General features: G+C 35.8%; 1 protein-coding gene across 33 annotated transcripts in view; it reads right to left on the bottom strand.

The window, feature by feature from the left end:
- chico (insulin receptor substrate 1 chico) overlaps positions 1–8,328 on the bottom strand; it is a 182,111-nt gene extending 173,783 nt beyond the window's left edge. For 15 of the 33 annotated variants that reach the window (XM_067087977.1, XM_067088005.1, XM_067087989.1 and 12 more), the window contains exons 1-2: positions 7,437–8,313; positions 3,119–4,412 (exon numbers count right to left, since the gene is read on the bottom strand). In XM_067087977.1, coding sequence (XP_066944078.1) covers positions 3,119–3,283 — 165 coding nt within the window. In that variant the 5' untranslated portion in view covers positions 3,284–4,412; positions 7,437–8,313. Of the gene's footprint in view, positions 1–3,118; positions 4,413–6,990; positions 7,219–7,436 lie in introns of those variants that run through there. The other 18 variants (XM_067087976.1, XM_067087993.1, XM_067087980.1 and 15 more) reach the window with 7 other exon arrangements.
- Between the last annotated feature and the right edge of the window lie 11,781 nt (positions 8,329–20,109).

Genomic DNA, 20,109 nt, shown 5'->3' with positions numbered 1-20,109 from the left:
GAAGCACAGTATACAAATCAAGAAATAGAGAAATTAAAGATGAAAACAGATACCGGAAAGGCAGCAATGTTTTGAAAATCTTCTGAACATAATTGGAGGATACTGGCAGAATAGAGACCAATAGAAAATTCAACAGCTGATGAGATCAATATGACCCCTTGAGAAGTTAAAAATGGAAAAGCCCCAAGGACCATCCAGAATAATGAGTGATTCAATAAGAACAGCATGAGATTAACAGAATACTGCATGCAAAAACCTGACAAAGGATGAGATACCAGTGGGAAGGGAGAGTGTGTCCAAACTATAAATTTGATTCACAGCAGTGTGAGCAGTTTTCAAATATTCATGCAAGTTGCAGTGGTTCACTTCAATGGACTTTACAGATACTGTATGGGAAAATTAACATCTAGTATTAACTTATGTTATAAATTGGGAATAATGAAGTACAATGTGTTGTTTACTTTAAAATTATAATACACTAATGACTTATTGAAGGAAAAGAAAAGGATAGAGGAGGAAAGTATAAAAGTTTAGCCAATGGAAAGAGAAAGTGCAAAATAAAAGTTAAGCCAGCGACCCCTGTACTTATGCTAAAACAACTCTCAAGATACATAAACTAAGTTGGCTTTATCTCCCTTTTCATTACAGCACTTCAGATGAAAGCAAAATAACATATCTCTCCTCTTTTACATGTTCTGGGAAGGGGAACTCTCATGTCACTGCTGTACACACATCAAAAGGCATTTGACAGGGTTTAATAGCACCAAATTTCTGTACGCAACAATATCACTTTACTGCCCCAACCTTTTCGTACCAAGGTGCACCGATTCGTGTCATATACAGTACCATTATCTCTCTTCTTGACTGGCTTTCCAATGGTCTTCTTACAGTTTTTACCTTTCATCTATGAATTAATCATTCATGTCAGCTGCATATGAGGCTGGAAATGACCCAGTTGTCTTGTTAAACTATCATACAATAATAGTCACTAACAAATAGCTGCTTCTACTATAGTTCCATTCCTCCTCTGTATAACTTCAAGTTATAAGAACACCTCTAGCTGAGAACACTACTTCTATGCATTTCACTCTCATGATATCCATTTTCCTCACCACAGTTTCCTTTCTTGCCTTCGATGTCCCTTAGTCACCTCCTGCTGTACCCTTTTGTAGGTGGAAGATTATTCTCTTCAGAAATTAAGAGGTACCCTTTTGTAAGTGGATGATTTTTCTCTTCAGAAATTATCTTTTCCTTAACTCTTCAAATACATGATTCCAGTTTCTCTTAACCTTTTGTGATGCTATTACTGTAGGCTAAACCTGGAAGGTGACTATTTGGAAGGTGCCTATCGTTGAATACTTCTAAGATAAATTTCCTTCTCCATGCTGTATCAAGTCTCCTACCTTCAAAAAGTTGAAAGAACATGGATATCAATCTTCCTGATTTGAAGATTTCTGGGGGGTTAGAAACACTTTATCCAGGCTGGAAAATTCTGCATCAGGGGAGATGAGTATGCACTACATATTAAACTACATAACAGTACACTATTCAAGTATATACCTGTTCTGGGATGAGAAATGCTTTTGCACCTTGGAAGATCCTTTGTACTCTGTTCCTCCTGATGCAAATCTAATCTAGTAAACAACCTGGCACTAACTACAATTTGGATTTACTTCAAAATTGTCGTAGGAGTAACTGATGACATTTATCATATACTGTAGACATACTAGCGAGGTACTGATTTTGAGAGCAGCTTATATTTGCAGGTACTGTAGCTTCTAACTCTTTCTTGTTGAACACTGGGCTCAACTATTCCATAAACTCGAGTCTATTCATTTTATTATTCTTTTACCCCAATTAGCACTATGTAATGGAATGTTGTTATTTACTATTGATCCAAAAAAGTCAATCAAAAACTTTTTATGGTCAGAGTCACTTTCAGGCAACCGAGACCATTTGTTTTATTCTACTTACTATACAAAACAGGAACATCTGTTTTCAGATGCTGGAGGTAAAAATATTGTAGGATTCAACAATGGCATACCTTCACCCTACATCAATCTCATAAGATGGAGCCTCTTCACAACACTTGAAAAAAAGGCAAAATTCTTCTCTACCTGTGTGGAAAAAGTGGGAGATTCTTCTCGACAATTTATTCAGTGTCAAAGGCTTCTATTATTTCTGTGAAACATAATAGACTGTTTTTCTTTATTTACCATACTGTTCCCAAATCACATATTTTCCTAAACGGACACAGAACCTACTTTAACCAACCTGTCCTATGATGAAGACTATACCCTTGTGGTAAAATACCATAAGAAAACATGCAACATAGACCCCCACAATAACATGTCAACAAGCACACACAAAGCCTTCCTTTCTCTTGATCATAAACTCCTCCAGGAACGAAAGAAACTGAAGCTCTATGATACCGTGGGTGACAGCAACACAGTTAAAAAATTTAAAGAAACAAAAAATAATGACAACACAAAAAAGGCAAAGCACTTTCATCAATGATGGGCAGAAAAATAAAACAATGCTTTACACTGGTTGTTAATTACTCTTTTACAGTTACCGCATAAAGCAAATGCTTAAAGCACACATGTATATGAAATGCAGCTGGATAGCCAATTACTGTACACCAGATAAACATTAACCCATTTTCAAACATTTATTATGTCAAATCTGATTAATTGTACAAGTATATATAATAATGAAAATCTGTATTTTTGTATAGTTTTAAACTAACCCACTTTCAATTTAATTCAGTCACTTTTTAAACAATTTGGCATCAAAAAGGAAAATATGGCATTATGGGGAAGATTAATTTCCTCATAATTTAATCTTTGGAAATGGTATCAAAAATGAAAATATGACATTATGAGGAAGATTAATTTCCTCATAATTTTATCTTTGGAAAAAATAAGTTTCAATGACCTTAAAAGTTCAAATGAAAAACTGAATAAAAATATAAATTGAAATAAATTCTAATATTTACCAAGGGGATTTTAATGCACTAACTGAAGTTTAGAAATAGTATTTTGTATTTATAACTGTGTGACCAGTCAACCTATCAGAGTTCATGAACTGAGCACAAACAAATTTGAACTGGTCATACCTTTAGCTTCTTCAGATGTCCACTCTTGACGATGTCATCATTGTTGACCAAGGAGCCAGAGCTGCGCACTTTGTTGAGAGACATTTTGGATATTCCTATAAATTTCCACACTGACACTGCAACACACTTTGGGGACAATACTGATTTATACTTGAAAGCTTTCATATAAAAACTTCTAAAAGGCCTACCCTTTTCTAATATTGTACACTGTCACTGTAGGCACAAGAATGAAGCACTTTTTTTTTCTTAAACTACTACTACTTTTAGGATCATATCCTAAAATAAAAAGAAATTTTCTTCTTCTAACACCTTAACCCCATTCACTAGCCTCACACCTCGACTTGCAAGGGCAGTCTAGCTGAGGACTGGCAGATATTCACATTTGCAAAGCTTGAAGATCTTGCAGGAATCCAGTTTCAGTGGGTCAAAATTACAAAGGGCATAACAGGTTGCTAGAAGCTCGTGATTCAACTTAAGATAGTGACTTAGAAATTACTGATATGGTTGACACTCCTCAGGTACAAAGCGCCCCCCACACAAAGACTCTGACCTGAAGCAACTGCAGTGTGATCACTTGAGTAAAGGGGGACACTTCTTAAATACACACACGCACACACTAATTTGACCTTTTTAATTTTCTTTTTATTTACTTTTTTCCACAAGGCCCGAATCAAATGTCTCAATATTTTCTCCTCTTTATCTTAGCAAAATATTAAACTAGACATTTGCCACACAACAACAACAACAATAACAACAAGTGTTTATACATGTAACATGTAAGTATTTTTCTTGAAAGAACCAGTGACGACACCAAAAACCATTGGTTTTCAAAGGTCACGTACTGTATGTGTTTAGATGCCAGATATCACTATTAAAACTCTCCAGTAGGCATAACAAGCTCAAAATCTTTGACCGTAGTTGCACTAAGAAGCTGTATAAATGGTTGTTGAGCTGCTCTAATTTGATCGCGTCTCGGAATAATTTCTACATACCAAAACATATTTACATCCAACAGATGTTTCTCAGGTGTGGGGTAACACCCATCCAAGTAAAATAATTTCATTTCACAGCTTGTGCACAAATCCCACAAACACTACAATAACCAAAACTAAAAACTGCCATTTAACTGTATCGTTACATTTTCTTTTTTTTTTTTTCTTAGCTGCTGCAACTGTCACTACACAGTATATAACAGAGGCACATCATTATGGCTGGGGCCGACACTTCAACAGCATTATGGCGGGAATTCAGAAACATTATCATGAATATCAGCTGCCATAGCTACAACCACAACCTGAAAAATAAGATATTTAAGCTTCAATCAAAGATATCACATACCGTACTTGCAAAGTTACAGAAGGTATAGGGCCATATTTTTAACATTCTAATTGATATAAATCATAAGTATTATATTTGCATGATCCCTTTTTATAACAGATAGCAACTTAAAATGCATGTGTGTATCTACCAAGAGACCTACTGACAACCAGGATTACCAGTATCATACTACGTAATTAAATATGTTACAAATAATTATAGGTATCTCACAAACACTTTCCATTCACTCAGTAATTCTTCTAAACAGTTTGGACATTGGGAAAAATTTAACTGCATTGTTATATATTTTCACTTGATAAACAACCAATGAAAACCTAGCTTATTGTAAAATATATGGTGGAACAAACTGTACTGTACTGGACAATGACCACGATGCTGTATTGAGGCAAATTTAGCTACAGTATTTCCAGCAATATTGTCTTGTACACCTACTTGTTTCTTCCACCAATAGCTTAGACCTATAAGTTTACTTATTGATACGTAATTATGACTTGTTTCTTTGATGAGAAAATTATGAACACTCCTAATATACATGGGCTTATAAGTTCCATAAGAAAATTTCTAGAGTGGAAATTGTAACTGACAGACATTACTGCAAAGTGGTACATACCATTAATTGCTTGGACTTGGTGCCCATATATGGAAATTAATACTGTAGAGGTTAATATCAGGAAACACTGCTAGTCATGACAGTGCATGTAGTAAAAAAAAAAAATTTGGCTTAAATATATATGAAAATACAGTATTAAAAACTAAAATCAGTTTAGCTTGAAAGACAAAACAAATTCTTCTTTATTTTCTATGTCATGAAAGTAAACTTCCATATTCATATTCCCATAACATTTAGCAAATAGTTTAAGGCAACCTTTAAAGTACTCCAATGAACTTCGCATCAACAGATATTGCAAGGCCATGAACATAAACATATTTCTTTCCAGCAGATATTCTCAAGATCTCGCCTTTCTTGGAAAATTATGAACTTTGTACTGACCATCCACACTATTAACCTGTTCATAGCGTAATTTTCAGTGGCACACATAGGCTAACAAGTTAGATCCAATCACACAATCTCAAAGTGCAGTCAACTACAATATGGGTAAGAGGATGGGTCTAGGTGACACATATCTTATTCATTTACATGTGGTTAAGCTTAATGACAAAATCTCTTGAAAAAACTATATATAAAGAAAAAACGTTAGATAATTTTTTAATCTGTAAGACCATCAACAATACTGGATGCATAACATCTCCTGAACCACATTAAAAAGCAAGTCCAACAAGGAAGAGAATATGTGAAGATTGGCCTAAAAGCCAGGAATAGCATGAAGAAATTCCATAGCTTATGCCTATGTGAAAGTTTCTTAAACCAACAATATATTTAACAGGTGAACCCATGAGCTTATGCATATATGAATTGCAGCACTCAAATTTAAAAATAACATCACAGTAAGTTTTTGGGCTTGGCTACTTAAAGAGTGTGACTATTTTGACAGCTTCCTCACTAACTGAATTAATAACTGAAACACTGGTTTCAATTTTTAACAGCACTACAACAGAATTCATAATCAAAAGCATGGCTAAAACAACATATCTTCTACTGACTGGAAACTGGCTTCTCCAAAAGAGAAGAAAAGGAAAAACAGAATTATGGCTCTTGTAAAGGCAGATAGCTCAGGCCATTTTCTCCAAGAAAAGTCTGTAAAAAAAAAATGCTCCTCAAGTTGTGATGCCAGTTCTAATAGCCACAAATCAATCAATCACAAGATTTATGTAATTTGAGAAAATAATGGTCGAAATTCAAAGGTTACTAACCCTGATGTTAAAGTAAAGTGCAAGCCCAATATCAAAAGCACTATCAACTATGGTCCAAGAGTTATGGCCAAGGATAAAGTTGTGTACAAAAATATACTTCAAAATTTGGTCGCATGATTTCACCGTTAGGGAAGGTTCTTGCATAATCCAATAAAAACCAAGGTAGGTGCCCTCCGTCAGAAAGCCACACAATCTCCCTTCATTCATTGCTAGGCCTATTCATGACAGCTTGACCTACATTGTTAGAAGTTTGAATGAAATCCCTTCAGCTGTTGTGAAGAGTGGATTAGCGTAGTAGACAGAAGGAAAAACTGTCTTCCAGATTTTGTCTAAGTTTGCTAATAGGACTGGGCAAATATGTTCCTCTATATTTATTGCAAAATTCTGATTCAATTCTAGTAAAGCCAACATTATTGGAATGGCCTAAATTTATCTTAAATATTATTTTACAATGCTTCAATACCACGTTGTATTATCGATTGTTTTTATTTTTTAATATATACAATGGACACTTAACTAACCTAACCTACATGGCACATGTTGACACTTTCAAAGGCTAACCGATACTGATCATTTGGCTACTTGCCACTGAATAGTTTCATTTCCTCCTTTACCAAGTCTTGAGTGTCGCAACCATTGTACATGTACATGAACAACAGTCAAATTCAATATAGACAGAAAATGCGACCATCAAGGCAGGCCGACGAGGTTTGATACACCACCTGTGACGAAACAAAATTGCTACGCCTGTCCTGCCACCATCAGCCAAGACAAACCCCCTTTTAAGCCTCCTGACGGAGCAGACTTTCTTTCGACTGCCTCGCAGTATATGACAGCATTAGGACATCGAATGTTATTCCAAACATCATCGCTGTTAGAACGTAAACATGTGAAGGACATCGGGGCAGGTTTTTTTTTTTTAAGTATTGGCCGGTAGCAGCAGCAGCAATGAAGGTGCAATTGCGCAACCCTTAGAGGCGCCTCCCTCCCTCCCTCCGCCACCCCAGTCAAAACAACCGACGACGAGACCCGTCTTCCTCCTCCCTCGATCCAATGGACCCGGGGGCCCAGCCCTACACCCTACACCACACGGACGAGCACACACCCAAACACAAGACTTTTTTTCCAGAAACACTCTCCACAGACATTGCATTTCACCCGAACCTACTTGATGGGTAATCCCAGTCTGAAAAGTCGTCTGTTGAGATACATCTTCATCGGGCTTCCACTGCTTAATACTCGTAATACTTCGCCGATGATGTCTTCTCCCTAACACCACCACCCTTAAAACTGACCACCGCTAAAAAGGGGGTGGAGAGACTAGAGACATGATGGCCTGGTGGTGGTAGTCAGTCCACCACGTCGTATGAATAACGACTACCACTCGATTTTCACTAATACATCCTCTTTCTAACGTCATTTTTCACGTCCGTTTCATTAATATGGAAAGAAGCAGAACGGTAGGCACAGTGACGTGAGATCAGACCCATGTTGTGGGGACTAAATAACTACTACGCCGCAATGTTTCCCGTTACACCTACCCCCGTCCGCCCCCCTGCACGTTGGTCTTGGTCTCCTCCCCCTCCCGCTGCCCAATGGGAGGGAAGTAGCGGTAGGAGGGAGGAGTTGCAAGGGGAGCCACTTAGCTCTCGGGGTAGGGAGAGGTGGCATGGGGAAGGGAGAGGGGTGGAATAGATAGCACGAGAGGAACGGGAGGGTGATCTAGACGAGGGGTGAGAAGGTAGTGTCGGAGAGGGGAGGAGGGGGCGGAGGGGGGGCAGGCAACAATCTTTCACACACACACACACACCTACAAACGCACACACATACACACCCATGAACACGCACCCACCAACTATTTTAGTCGATTTACCTCCACTACTGCTACCATCACCGTCCTTTTCCGGCAGGAATCACTGCACTGCATTTTCGTACACTCTGCCGCGCACTAACCACACATAAATACCAAAACGAAGCAGCCATTTCATCGAAAAAAGACGAGAGTGACCGAAGTAGCTGATGCGACGGACTCCATCTTAGTAGGCAAGGTCACGTGGGGCTGGGAACGGTTGTAAACAAGTGGCACGCAAGCGTTTCGAGTGACGTCACTCTCCCGCCAGCCAATCAGAATCTCGCGCGCTTTATTTAAAACATGTACTCTCATTTATGGTACTATTGCATCCCGCTAAATTTTACGCAAGTAGTGGTCCCTTTATGGATATGCGAAGAAAAAGATTGACAGGACCAGCCATAGACACGCAAACGAAAGATATATCTATTAAAAAAATAGTCAAGGCACTAATGAACAATTTGTTCAAGAAAGCTTTAAAATGACAAAAAGTCACATGCCAGGGGTACTCAAAAAATAAACACGGATATATAGATGAATATGTATATGAAAAACTAAAGGAATTCAAGAAGAAAATGAAGATATACCTAATCTAAAACGGCAATAATAGGAAGAATGAGTTACCCCAGAAAAAAAAATATGTAAGCTGTGAATGACAAGTAAATGGCGCCCGCTTGATGGGGCTAATGATGGCTTACTTAGGTGCCTGAAATAGTATACCAGGAAGATGAAATGAGATAGCAGGAGATTCCGCGCGCGTTGCGCTGCCTCCGTGCGATCAGCGCATTCAAGACCTAGAAAAATACCGCCGTCAGATTTTGGTGTTACACTACAAAACAACCAATTAATGATACGGCGATCATAAGTATGTGATGCTTTTGGGCGCAAAATTCTTCGTAGCAATATGGAGCAATTGTGGCTGACGCGAGGGAAGAGCTTATTATAAAGATACCACAATATTGTTTACTGAAAGTCTATCATCAGGAATTAAAGATTTAAAAGTACTTTTTCAAAAATCAATCTATCTCACCTCATGAACTTTTTTCCAGTTTTGCTATGCAACGTTGTTTGAAAAATATTCTGTAGTAAAATTATATGAACTTTATATGACTAATCATTCTTGCTGAAGCAACATTACAAGTATCATTGTGTATTGCTTTTAATAACTGCTTCTTGATGAGATGCTCTTGTAAACCATGTCTCATTTGTTAATTGTTGCATGTGATATTAGGAACGATCGGGACTGGTATTTTTATGAACCCACACAAAATATAGTTTGGCTGAGGAAAGAAAATTATCTTTGAATCGTTGAAAGAACACAATCTCGAAAGATTTTTAAGAACTAAAGCAATGTTTAAAATTATTATTAGTTGACTCTTCATATAACTAATTTTCTAGAATTGCTTGAATTAAAGTATAATGGCTCCTATCGAAAGTTTCAACATGCAATTTCACTTAAGCCTGATTATTGATTTTAAAGTTCATCTGTTTTTGCTCAGTCATTGATGACTTGCATGGTCTAACACTTCTTTGTTTCTTTGCCACTGTAATATGTAATTCTCATTCAGTTTTATTTTTGCTATTTCGTACTTTTCTCTTGGTTTGCATTCATTCCTTATTTTACTGTTGATCTTATTTAACAAGGTACATTTTGTGTTACCTTTTTATTTCTGCCCTTGATGTTCATCTGCATTTTTGAACGTTTGGATTGAGACCATTTTTATACTTACGTTGATTTAGACTCCGAAAATAAAATTATATACATAAGAAAGAGATGAAGTAAAATAAAGCAATTTCATCGGAATTAGACCTATAATTGTGTAAAGAGATAAAACTGGAGAAATGTGGCGGCTTCTTAATTGCTGAACACGAGTTCTTGTGCAGACGTGAAGAAATGCTTAGTGTAAAAACAGAGGTAATGATGACAGTGTATGTGCAAAGGGTGCAGTTTTTCTAGAAGGAGAAAGGATTAATGATTTTGAATTTTCCAGATATTCGGGAACAATTATCTTTTGCTGGAATTTGGTAAATAAAAAAAAATGTAATTCAACGAATGGGCAGGGTGGGTAAACTTTGGAAATGAAATAGATTAAAACTGCTTACGAAAATAAGATTACACGACAGCGTAGTACTATCTGTATTGCTAAACCGATGTGAACAACGATATAGCAATGGAACTTTATCTAAAAGATTTTGTCGATTTGGGATTGAGAAGAATATGGGAAGTCAGATGGCAGAATAGTGTGTGAAATGATAACATGAGGGGAAATTACTGAAGTTCATATGTAGATGAGATAATGATAAAGAGGAGGCGGAAATGGCTTGAACATGTCCTTCGCACCTCCTCGTGGAGATTATATAGTACGTGATAGTGTCCGCTTGTGGACACCAGAGTGGTTGGAAGACTCAGACGACTGGAGATCTGTGGAAGATAAAGCATAGGGAAGACATGACTATCAGAATTTTACAGTACCTCTTTGCGTTGCACGGCGTTGTAAGCGATGATTTTATATACACATGCATATATATATGTGTGTGTGTGTGCATATATGTATATACAGATTATATATAAATGGATGTATATATGGATGTGTGTATGTGTATGTTTCAGCATAACTCTGAAATGTATTAGTAATTTCAACCAAACCTAGTATATATATGACTTACTGTTGGGGAAAAGGATACTGTGGGGTAAGACATCACTGGCACTAAAGGGGGTGAGGGTGGGAATAGGGGAACATGTAAAAATAACAGAAAAAGACAGATATTAGTGTCTAATCCATAGTTTTTGAGGTCGCCAAGATGAATAGTGACACTCCCGATGCCCTTTAAGTGCAAGTTCAGCCCCGGTAGGAAGGGGGGGTGAGAAGGGGTGGGAAGGGGGTGACATGTAAAAATAACCGAAAACAATAAATATTAGCATCTAATCCATAGTTTTCAAGGTCATTGAGATGAATAGTGACACTTCTGATGCCTTTTAAGCCCCGGTAAGAAGGCAGGGAGAGAATGGGTGAAAAATAAAATGTAAAAAATGACAGATATTAGTGTCTAATCCATAGTTTTTGAGGTTGCTGAGATGAATAGTGACACTCCCGATGCCCTTTAAGTCCAAGTTCAGCCACAATAAGAAAGGTGGGTGAGAAGGGGTAAAATAAAAATGTCAAAAATGCTGGGCAGTGTAAATGAAGCAACTATCTTAATGAGAGAGAGAGAGAGAGAGAGAGAGAGAGAGAGAGAGAGAGAGAGAGGAAGTGAGTGAGAGAGTATAGGGTGTGTTTTGGAGGAGAGAGAGAGAGAGAGAGACTTTATTGGTTGTCATTTTCAGAGTATTCCCTGGACAGCACGGGTTGGTCAGCTAGTATATACGTATATATATATATATATATATATATATATATATATATATATATATATATATATATATATATATATATAAATATACATACATACTTACACGCACACTCACACATATATATATAATTATGTATATATACATATATAATATACATATATGTATACACACACATATATAATATATATATATGTATATATATATGTATGTATAAATTTCTGACTTACATTAGGATTTTACCCACATCTTTCAATTGAAAAGCAAGGGCCCCACTGTCAGTTGAAATACCTGGGTTCGATCCCGCTGTGAGTCAGAAATTTATTACTGTTGCATAAGTGATTAGGTGTTGATTACTTCATATATATATATATATATATATATATATATATATATATATATATATATATATATAATTGCCTTTTTCTATTAGTATTATGCGAATTAAACTGAAAACAACTACTTGTGTCACCGTAATCTCTGAAGAGCAATTTTAACTGTTTGTCGTTATCACTTAACACACAAATCTATGTGAAACCAGGACGGGGAAAATAGTTCTGTTCTTTCCAGATAAATGCTCTCTTCTGCTGGTGATGTAATGATGGCTACGTTTTCTTTCGTTTAACTGGAATTTTGAAAATTCAAAATATTCCTCCAATATAAACTTTTATGCATGAAATACATTGTGTATATATATATATATATATATATATATATATATATATATATATATATATATATATATATATATATATATATATATATATATATATATATATATATATATATATATATATACATATATGTGTGTGTATGTATGCTCGCGCGTGAGTTTGTATCATACTTTAGGGTAGTGGCTTGTGGTAATGCGAAATTGTCTCAGGAGTGGCAATATGTAGGGTTAATTACCTCTTGAATACTCTATGCTTTTAGGTAATATTTCTATTTAATAATGAGTATCACTCTCTCGGTAATTCCGTAACTCAACACAAATGGAACAAGTAAAAAAACAGGCCGAAGTTTCTTCGGTGCAATCGAGTTTTCTGTACAACCGCTACAGCGTATAGTAAAGGCTACCGAAAATATATCTATTTTCGGTGGTCTCGGTATAATGCTGTATGAGCCGTGGCCCATGAAACTTTAACCACAGCCCGGTGGTGGCCTATCCTATATGGTTGCCATAAGCAGGATTATGGCTAACTTTTACCTTAAATAAGATAAAAACTACTGAGGCTAGAGGGCTGTAATTTGGTATGTTTGATGATTGGAGGGTGGATGATCAACATACCAATTTGCAGTCCTCTAGCCTCAGTAGTTTTTAAGATGTGAGGGCAGACAGAGTAAAGTGCAGACGGGGACAGACAAAGCCGGCACAATAGTTTTATTTTCAGAAAGCTAAAAATGGAAACAAAAAATTAACATGTAAATAACAAGGAAAAGGTGGTAGGGGAATGTTTAAAATGAGTAATTGATTCAGCATAGTTATAACCAGGTGAATGCATCCACAAAGGTCTAATTCAAACTGAGGCAAGGGCTTTGGATCAATATCAGTCTCTTTAAAATAAGAAGCAAAAATCAGACAGATCTGCATTCAAAGAAAATTGATATAGCAAATGCAAGTCAGAAAGTGTAATCATCACTTATGATAAAGTCCTTAGAAACAATGTATACGGATAATCTAAAGTGAATTCCTTTACGGTCAAAACTATCACGTAAGATTCAAAGTAATAAATATACAGATTTCATAACTCAGTTAATAGCAAATCATTTATCTCCTTGATAGAAGGGGCAACGATGTACAGTAAGTGGTAAGACAACGTGACATACATAACGACGATAGATTCAGTAAGATATCAGTAACAAGAAGGTTACGCAGATCTTTCACTTTTATCCAGCAGTTTGCCCAAATATCTAGTCGTAAATTGGCCTCTTTTCCTAGACTTTCAGGCAGTACACAGGGAATTAATACCAGACAGTCTTTTATCCAACAGTCTTTTACACGATTTCAATTCTTCAAGTTCAGGCATTGTATTTTTATTGTTAATGCATATGATATCGGCTTCATCAATAAATTCATTCTTGCATATATACATATATATATTATATATACATACATATAAATTGTTGAATTTTGTTTTAATTGCATTTCTAATCTTTTACATCCAGTCCATGCTAAAGATGTACATGTATATACATATATATATATATATATATATATATATATATATATATATATATATATATATATATATATATATATATATATATATATATATATATTTATATATATATTTTTAAATATATATATATATATATATATATATATATATATATATATATAATTTATATATATATATATATATATATATATATATATATATATATATATATATATTTATCTTTTACACGGGCTGGATGTAAAAGATTAGAAATGCAATCAACGCAAAATTCAACAATGTGTATATATATATATATATATATATATATATATATATATATATATATATATATATATATATATATATATATATACATATATATATACATATACATACATATATATATATATATACATATATATATATATATATATATATATATATATATATATATATATATATATATATATATATATATATATATATATATATATTTTACGTGGGCTAGCTGCAAAAATAAAATTAGAAATGCAATAAACAGAGACTTCTAAACGTTAAACAAAACATATTGTTTGTTTTGAAAATTATACCCATTAGACAAATTTACTGTCTGACGCTCCGCGGTTATCTTCAACCGTAACAGGCGCTATCACAACACACTCAATCAGAATGTCTCGCTCTCGAGTAAGACACGGTTGTTTTTATGAACAAAAGTCAGTCAAGTTCCACAGAAAATTCAAGTGATTAATAAAAAAAAGAACAATCAACTGAACAGTAGCCAATGATCAGTCGATTTTAGATGAGCGAACAGATTTATTACAAGAATTTTATTTCCAAAATGAATGCTTTAACTACATTCGGCGCCTGAATTCGATCATTCATATTTAATTGACAAAACAACTGACTGTTGCACTCATGGGAGAAGTGAAGTTGCTTGTTACGTCTGAAACTGCAATTGCAGTTGATTTAGGGAACCTCTCAGAAGCTAATATATCTTTCGTTTAGTGTTGCTGTAAATTTTAAAACGCGCATAACATAGACATAGCAAATTGCTTAACAAGAATAAATTTTCCAGAGATAACTTACAGCAAGGCTCCATGAGACACTACAGCAGTCATGCATAGACAATGGAAAGTTGAGCTCTTTAATGTATTAGTAGTTATACTTCATAAGCTAAGGTTAATAACAAATTAATTATATCTCTCTCTCTCTCTCTCTCTCTCTCTCTCTCTCTCTCTCTCTCTCTCTCTCTCTCTCTCTCTCTCTCCAGAAACTCAATTTACTTAGCTGTTGCACTGGTCAGTGCTCAGGAATCTGTTCTCATGAAGGCGTGAACTAATCCGGATTGTATTGGTTCTTCTAATGAACAATTTCTTACAACACGATCAAGTAGGATGCTGAACATCATTCTTAAAGAGTGTAGCGTAACATGGCTAGTAATCACTGTCAGCCCACGGAATCAAGATGAACCGGTATACAGTAATTTCTTTGACGTTCCTTCCATACGTCTTTGTAAGCTACTCAGGCGGAAATTTATATGTGCAATCATTGGGAGGATGGGATGACATTAAAATATCCAGTGACTCTGTCACTTGACATTTCTTCTCGCCTCACATATGTTCTTTCTGCTCTGGCGATCAGCATCTTCAAGGGGCACCTTCCTGTATTTTGTTATGGGCAAGACAGTTCACACACCCATTGGTACTGTATTGGTGATCAGAAGGAGGAAAAGGGGAGGTCCTTGTCCTCTGAGAAGTTCCTAACGATGTCTTGACCTTATCCGAGCCTTAAGAGTTGCGCTGCATAAACAGAAATGACTAATTGTTCTGATGTGGATAGATCCCCGAGAGAAATAGATGTTGTGGTAGAATCTAGGAAAGCAAATCTTCGAAAGTAGTAGGAGAGAGAGAGAGAGAGAGAGAGAGAGAGAGAGAGAGAGAGAGAGAGAGAGAAACTACCAGTGAAAACTGAGTCATTATTTTTACTTTAAAGTAAGACAAAAGAAGTTGATATGGTATATTTTCAGTGAATTGCCTAGAATCGAACTAATAAAAGAAGTTTGATTTGCAAAGCAATGAAGAGATTAAACCTAATATTGAATAAATACAAGTTACTTTACAAAAATCCTAGATTTTTGGGAAAAAATAATTATTATTATGAAGTTAATTACTCACCAATGCCATGACTATATTATATATATATAGATATATATGTATATATATACATATACATTCATACACACACACGTACACGCACACACTCACACACATTATATATATGTATATATGTGTGTGTGTGTGTGCGTGGCGGGGAAGGGGGCGGGGGCCAGTTCTAGAGAAGATCTTCCCCGAAGTATTTTTATTGAAGTTTAAAGCTGCTTCAGCATCAATAAGTTAGTTAATACTTAAACCAAAAGTTGAGCTCCAGCATCTCAGTGGAATCAGCTAATAGCAGACTATCTTCTATTTTTAAACCCATTCTTTCTGTTTTGATATCTTTTCTGTATTTTATCTCTAGAGCATTGTTTGATTAGCTCAGCTGCTGTTTTGACGTCTTGTTTAATTAACTTCATTACTGTTTTGATGCCTTGCTTAGTTAACTCAACTTCTGCTTATGCAATTCTTCTTTTTTTTTTTTTGTCTCCTCGAACTTGTGGTGAAAGTTGTCTAGAATGGATCTCAGAAAATAAGATTAGGGTTGTGTGTAATATTTCCAGCATTTAACTATATTAAGATCCTTAATTTAGGCATCTGGGAACTCCTAAGAAGTCTAGGCTCACCAATTTGGTAGAGAGGGCTCCTGATACTTCCACTGGGAGTCCGGAGCCCACTGTTCTCTAAAGACTGTCTCCTCTGTGCTCAGCTGAGGAACCCAGTGACCCAGACTTGCTTGACTGAGGCTCTGTACTTCACATCTTCCAGCAGAATCTTCAAGTTTTGGAAAGTCATGACAAACTTTTATGTCACCAGAACCCGAAGGGGATTATCCTTTTTTCAGTTTGGCACCACATTAAATCACTTCGGTTGATAGATTTATGGATGTTTGGTCTAATGACCCGGCTCTAGAACCCTTAGGTTATTCAGTACCACAACACGAATAAAGAAATTTTCATTGAAAATAAATAAACATTACAAAAATAAATTACTATTTAAAAAGAATAAATCAACTCTGCGCTGACTAAATATCATAAAAAATGCCAACATCTTTAATGTATTCCTGAGAAATGGTGCACTCAGAATATTCTGGTAATTTTCGGTAAGTCAGACTAGAGCCTAATTATATACACCAAAGAATATAAAAATCGTGCTGTTTACAATAACAAGCTTATCAGTGCAATCATCATAATATTATTTCTTTATTTCCTTTTTTTCTTCATGTTTTTACCACCATCATCAGTCATGTCTGTAGGTGTTTTTAATGGAAGGTTGCCACCATATTATTGCCTCATTTTTTGACGTTTTAAATAGTTTTACATAGCCATCACGTTATTTCATATTGTTTTGTTACATGAACATAGACCTATTTCTTGTGGATTTCACCATAAACATTATCAATACTAACATTTTTTTCCTACTTAATCTTTTTATCGCACCTAAATAAACGGTGTTTACTTTAAACAAGGAAGGCATTATTGATAAAATAAACAGTTCCCTTTGCTCTTCTGACAGTGTTAAGCTTGCACTATCATTCCAGTGTTCAAATCAGCCTATGTCCACTTCAGTCTATTTCAGACCTTTTTCTCTTATGAAAACTATTTTTTTTACCTCGTTAAATGCTGATGCTTTGTCCATTCATTTTCGTTTATCTCTTTAGATGTTTAGGCCTACGGTTCGTCCATTTTTTTTTATCTCGTAAGATATTCATGCTTCGTCAATTTATTATCTCGTTTGATGTTCATACTTCCTTAGCTTTCCTCTCAAGCCTTCACGTGTGCTCATCATTCGTTCTAACTTTTCCTTGCATAATGCAAGTAGTCAAATCCTTTTTGAGCGTTTCCTGTCGCGTATTGCGTATCAGAGGTGAACCGACGAAGAACTATTTAAGTAGTCCGGAATCTATATGCAATTTTATCTTACCATTGCGCCATCTAAAAGAAGGCTCTTACACAGTGGCTGATTATTATTTTTTTCTTTTAATTTCCTACGAGTGGTTTCATCAGGCATAACACCTTACGCAAACATTGAGGTATCAGTCGAAAGTGCTGCGTGTTTCACAGACAGAATTTTTCATCCTGACACAAAACATCTAGGTATTTCCGTACAGAGTAATCTGTTTATTTACTTTAACGTCTCCGGTATCTGATAAGGGCCCGATAACAGTCGCCTTTTGATAGACCTCCGCTAAGATAAAAGACATCGAGTAAACAGCCCTAGCTTCTCCGACGGATAAATAAACCTGATGCGACATTTGAATTATGTCTTTTTAGTTCCTTTCCTTTTTATAATGTTATTATTCATCCAATTTTTGCGGCACTCGAACTGTATCTCTTAGAAACAGAGAAAGATAACGAAAAAAGAAACGTGAAAATGTTCAGAATGATATATTCTGCGACGTTCAAATAATACGACGCAAAACTCTCATAAGATTCATTCGACTACGTAGAATACGGTCATTGAATACAAGCAATAATTCTTCTTCTTCTTCTTCATAATAATGGAGAGTAAAGACGACAGAAATACAAAGAACAAAATCGCCAAAGATGTCATGGCGCGTAGAGCGTGACATCAGTGGTTTATTCTTAGACCAATAATTGAAGTCACAAATGTAAGTCTCCTCGGCTGCTGTTAAAGGAGGATAAAATTACGTGGAAATTCCTGTATAAAAGCGTTAGATATCTCCAAAATACTTTACTCTTCATTGGACAACTCCGTGAATCTCAATCGTTCACGGGGTGTAGCCGCATTAAGTGACAACGGTAAACGGTACATAATGCATGACAAATTTATCATTTTTTTTTTAGAACAGAATAGAAGAGATTATATAAAGTTTTGCGGTTTGCAAAATGTATCTCTTTTCCATAATGATGATGTCTTTCATAGGATGATTTGATCTTAATATTCACGAAAATTCAGTTTAAGTTCTAGAAAGCCCTTTAGTCTAAAGTTTAGACTCACTATTACATGATTGTTCTTCCTTAGCTCGACAGTATAGTTTTATCACCTATTCCCGTGACTGACCAGCTTAATAATACACATAAGAAAGGTACGAGTATATGAATGTGTCAAAGCAGATTCAATAGAGTAGAATCTACCAGGTTTACCACGTACAAAAGACCACTTAACTTCTCACGCGCTGCTGGTGATGACGAGACAGAAATGGCCCTCGAACCCGACAGATGCCGAAAGCTAAAACTTAACCTGAACCTCAGCTGAGGTTTCTCTGCTATCAGCTGAAAAAAGTTTTATATCCTCAAGCGTTAGTTTGATCAGCTCGCAGAGTTTGCTTAAAAAAACTCAAACGCACATACGTCGAGTCTCACAAGCCAAAACTTGGCTCTTGGACAATATCTTTTTTGTTACCATTGATGTTCTTAGGTATGCCTGGTTTGTTCGTTTGTTTGTTGGGTGGATTACCGGAAAAGTTATAATAAGAGGATTTTTTTAATGAAAATTTTACCAAAAGGCGGCAAAACAGTGGTCAGATTTGGGGAGACACAGGAATGTAACTTTTGGCAAACAGGAACCTTCATCAGGGTATCTCTGAATGCTGTTGTTACTTCTCTCTCTCTCTCTCTCTCTCTCTCTCTCTCTCTCTCTCTCTCTCTCTCTCTCTCTCTCTAATTTTGCCACTGGAATGATAACAGGTGAAATATTTCCTATTAACTTTTTTCCTCCTCACCCTTTATCTTAAAAGAAAGCACCTGGGAAAATCTCCTCTGAGTTTGGTCGCCTTCAAAAATGTGCTGAAGGGTAAATAACGTGGACAAAACTACTCTGTCCATTCCACGACGACTGAAAGGAGCTAAAATAACAAACAAATCTTTGACCAAAATTACTCTTTCAGGAGGGTACGTTCACACTTTCCATTCTCTTCAGTTGAACATTTCTCAGACTAGGCGTTCAGGAATGGTCTTGGTCACAACTGGTGCCTGCATGTTTAGCAAAAGTGTACAGAAATCTTTCATACAAGTTTTCATGCCTTAGGAGTTAAGCCTAAAATTAATTATCAGCATAACCACACACATACACACACACACACACATAAACAAACGCTCATATACATACACACGTGGACATACAAAGGGAGGATTAGTCTTCAGAGACGGCTAACCAGCTCGGCATAACCGTCCAATCAGAGACAGTGTTTTTGATTAAGAAGCTACTTTTGTATCCCTAAGTTGTAGTATAAACTCATCTATTGTAATAGTTTTTCACTGACTAAGCATACAGAAGGGAGGGAAAATTTTAGAAATAATACCTTTACCTTCATAGCTGCGATACAATTCTGTCAAAGAGATGCTGAATCATTCGTCTAACAGTTAGGG

Source organism: Macrobrachium rosenbergii, chromosome 44 (genome assembly GCF_040412425.1).
Source record: "Macrobrachium rosenbergii isolate ZJJX-2024 chromosome 44, ASM4041242v1, whole genome shotgun sequence".
In the NCBI taxonomy this organism is placed as follows: Eukaryota; Metazoa; Arthropoda; class Malacostraca; order Decapoda; family Palaemonidae; genus Macrobrachium; species Macrobrachium rosenbergii.
Note: the sequence above shows the minus strand (reverse complement) of the source record. Positions and strands in the feature narration are given on the sequence as shown.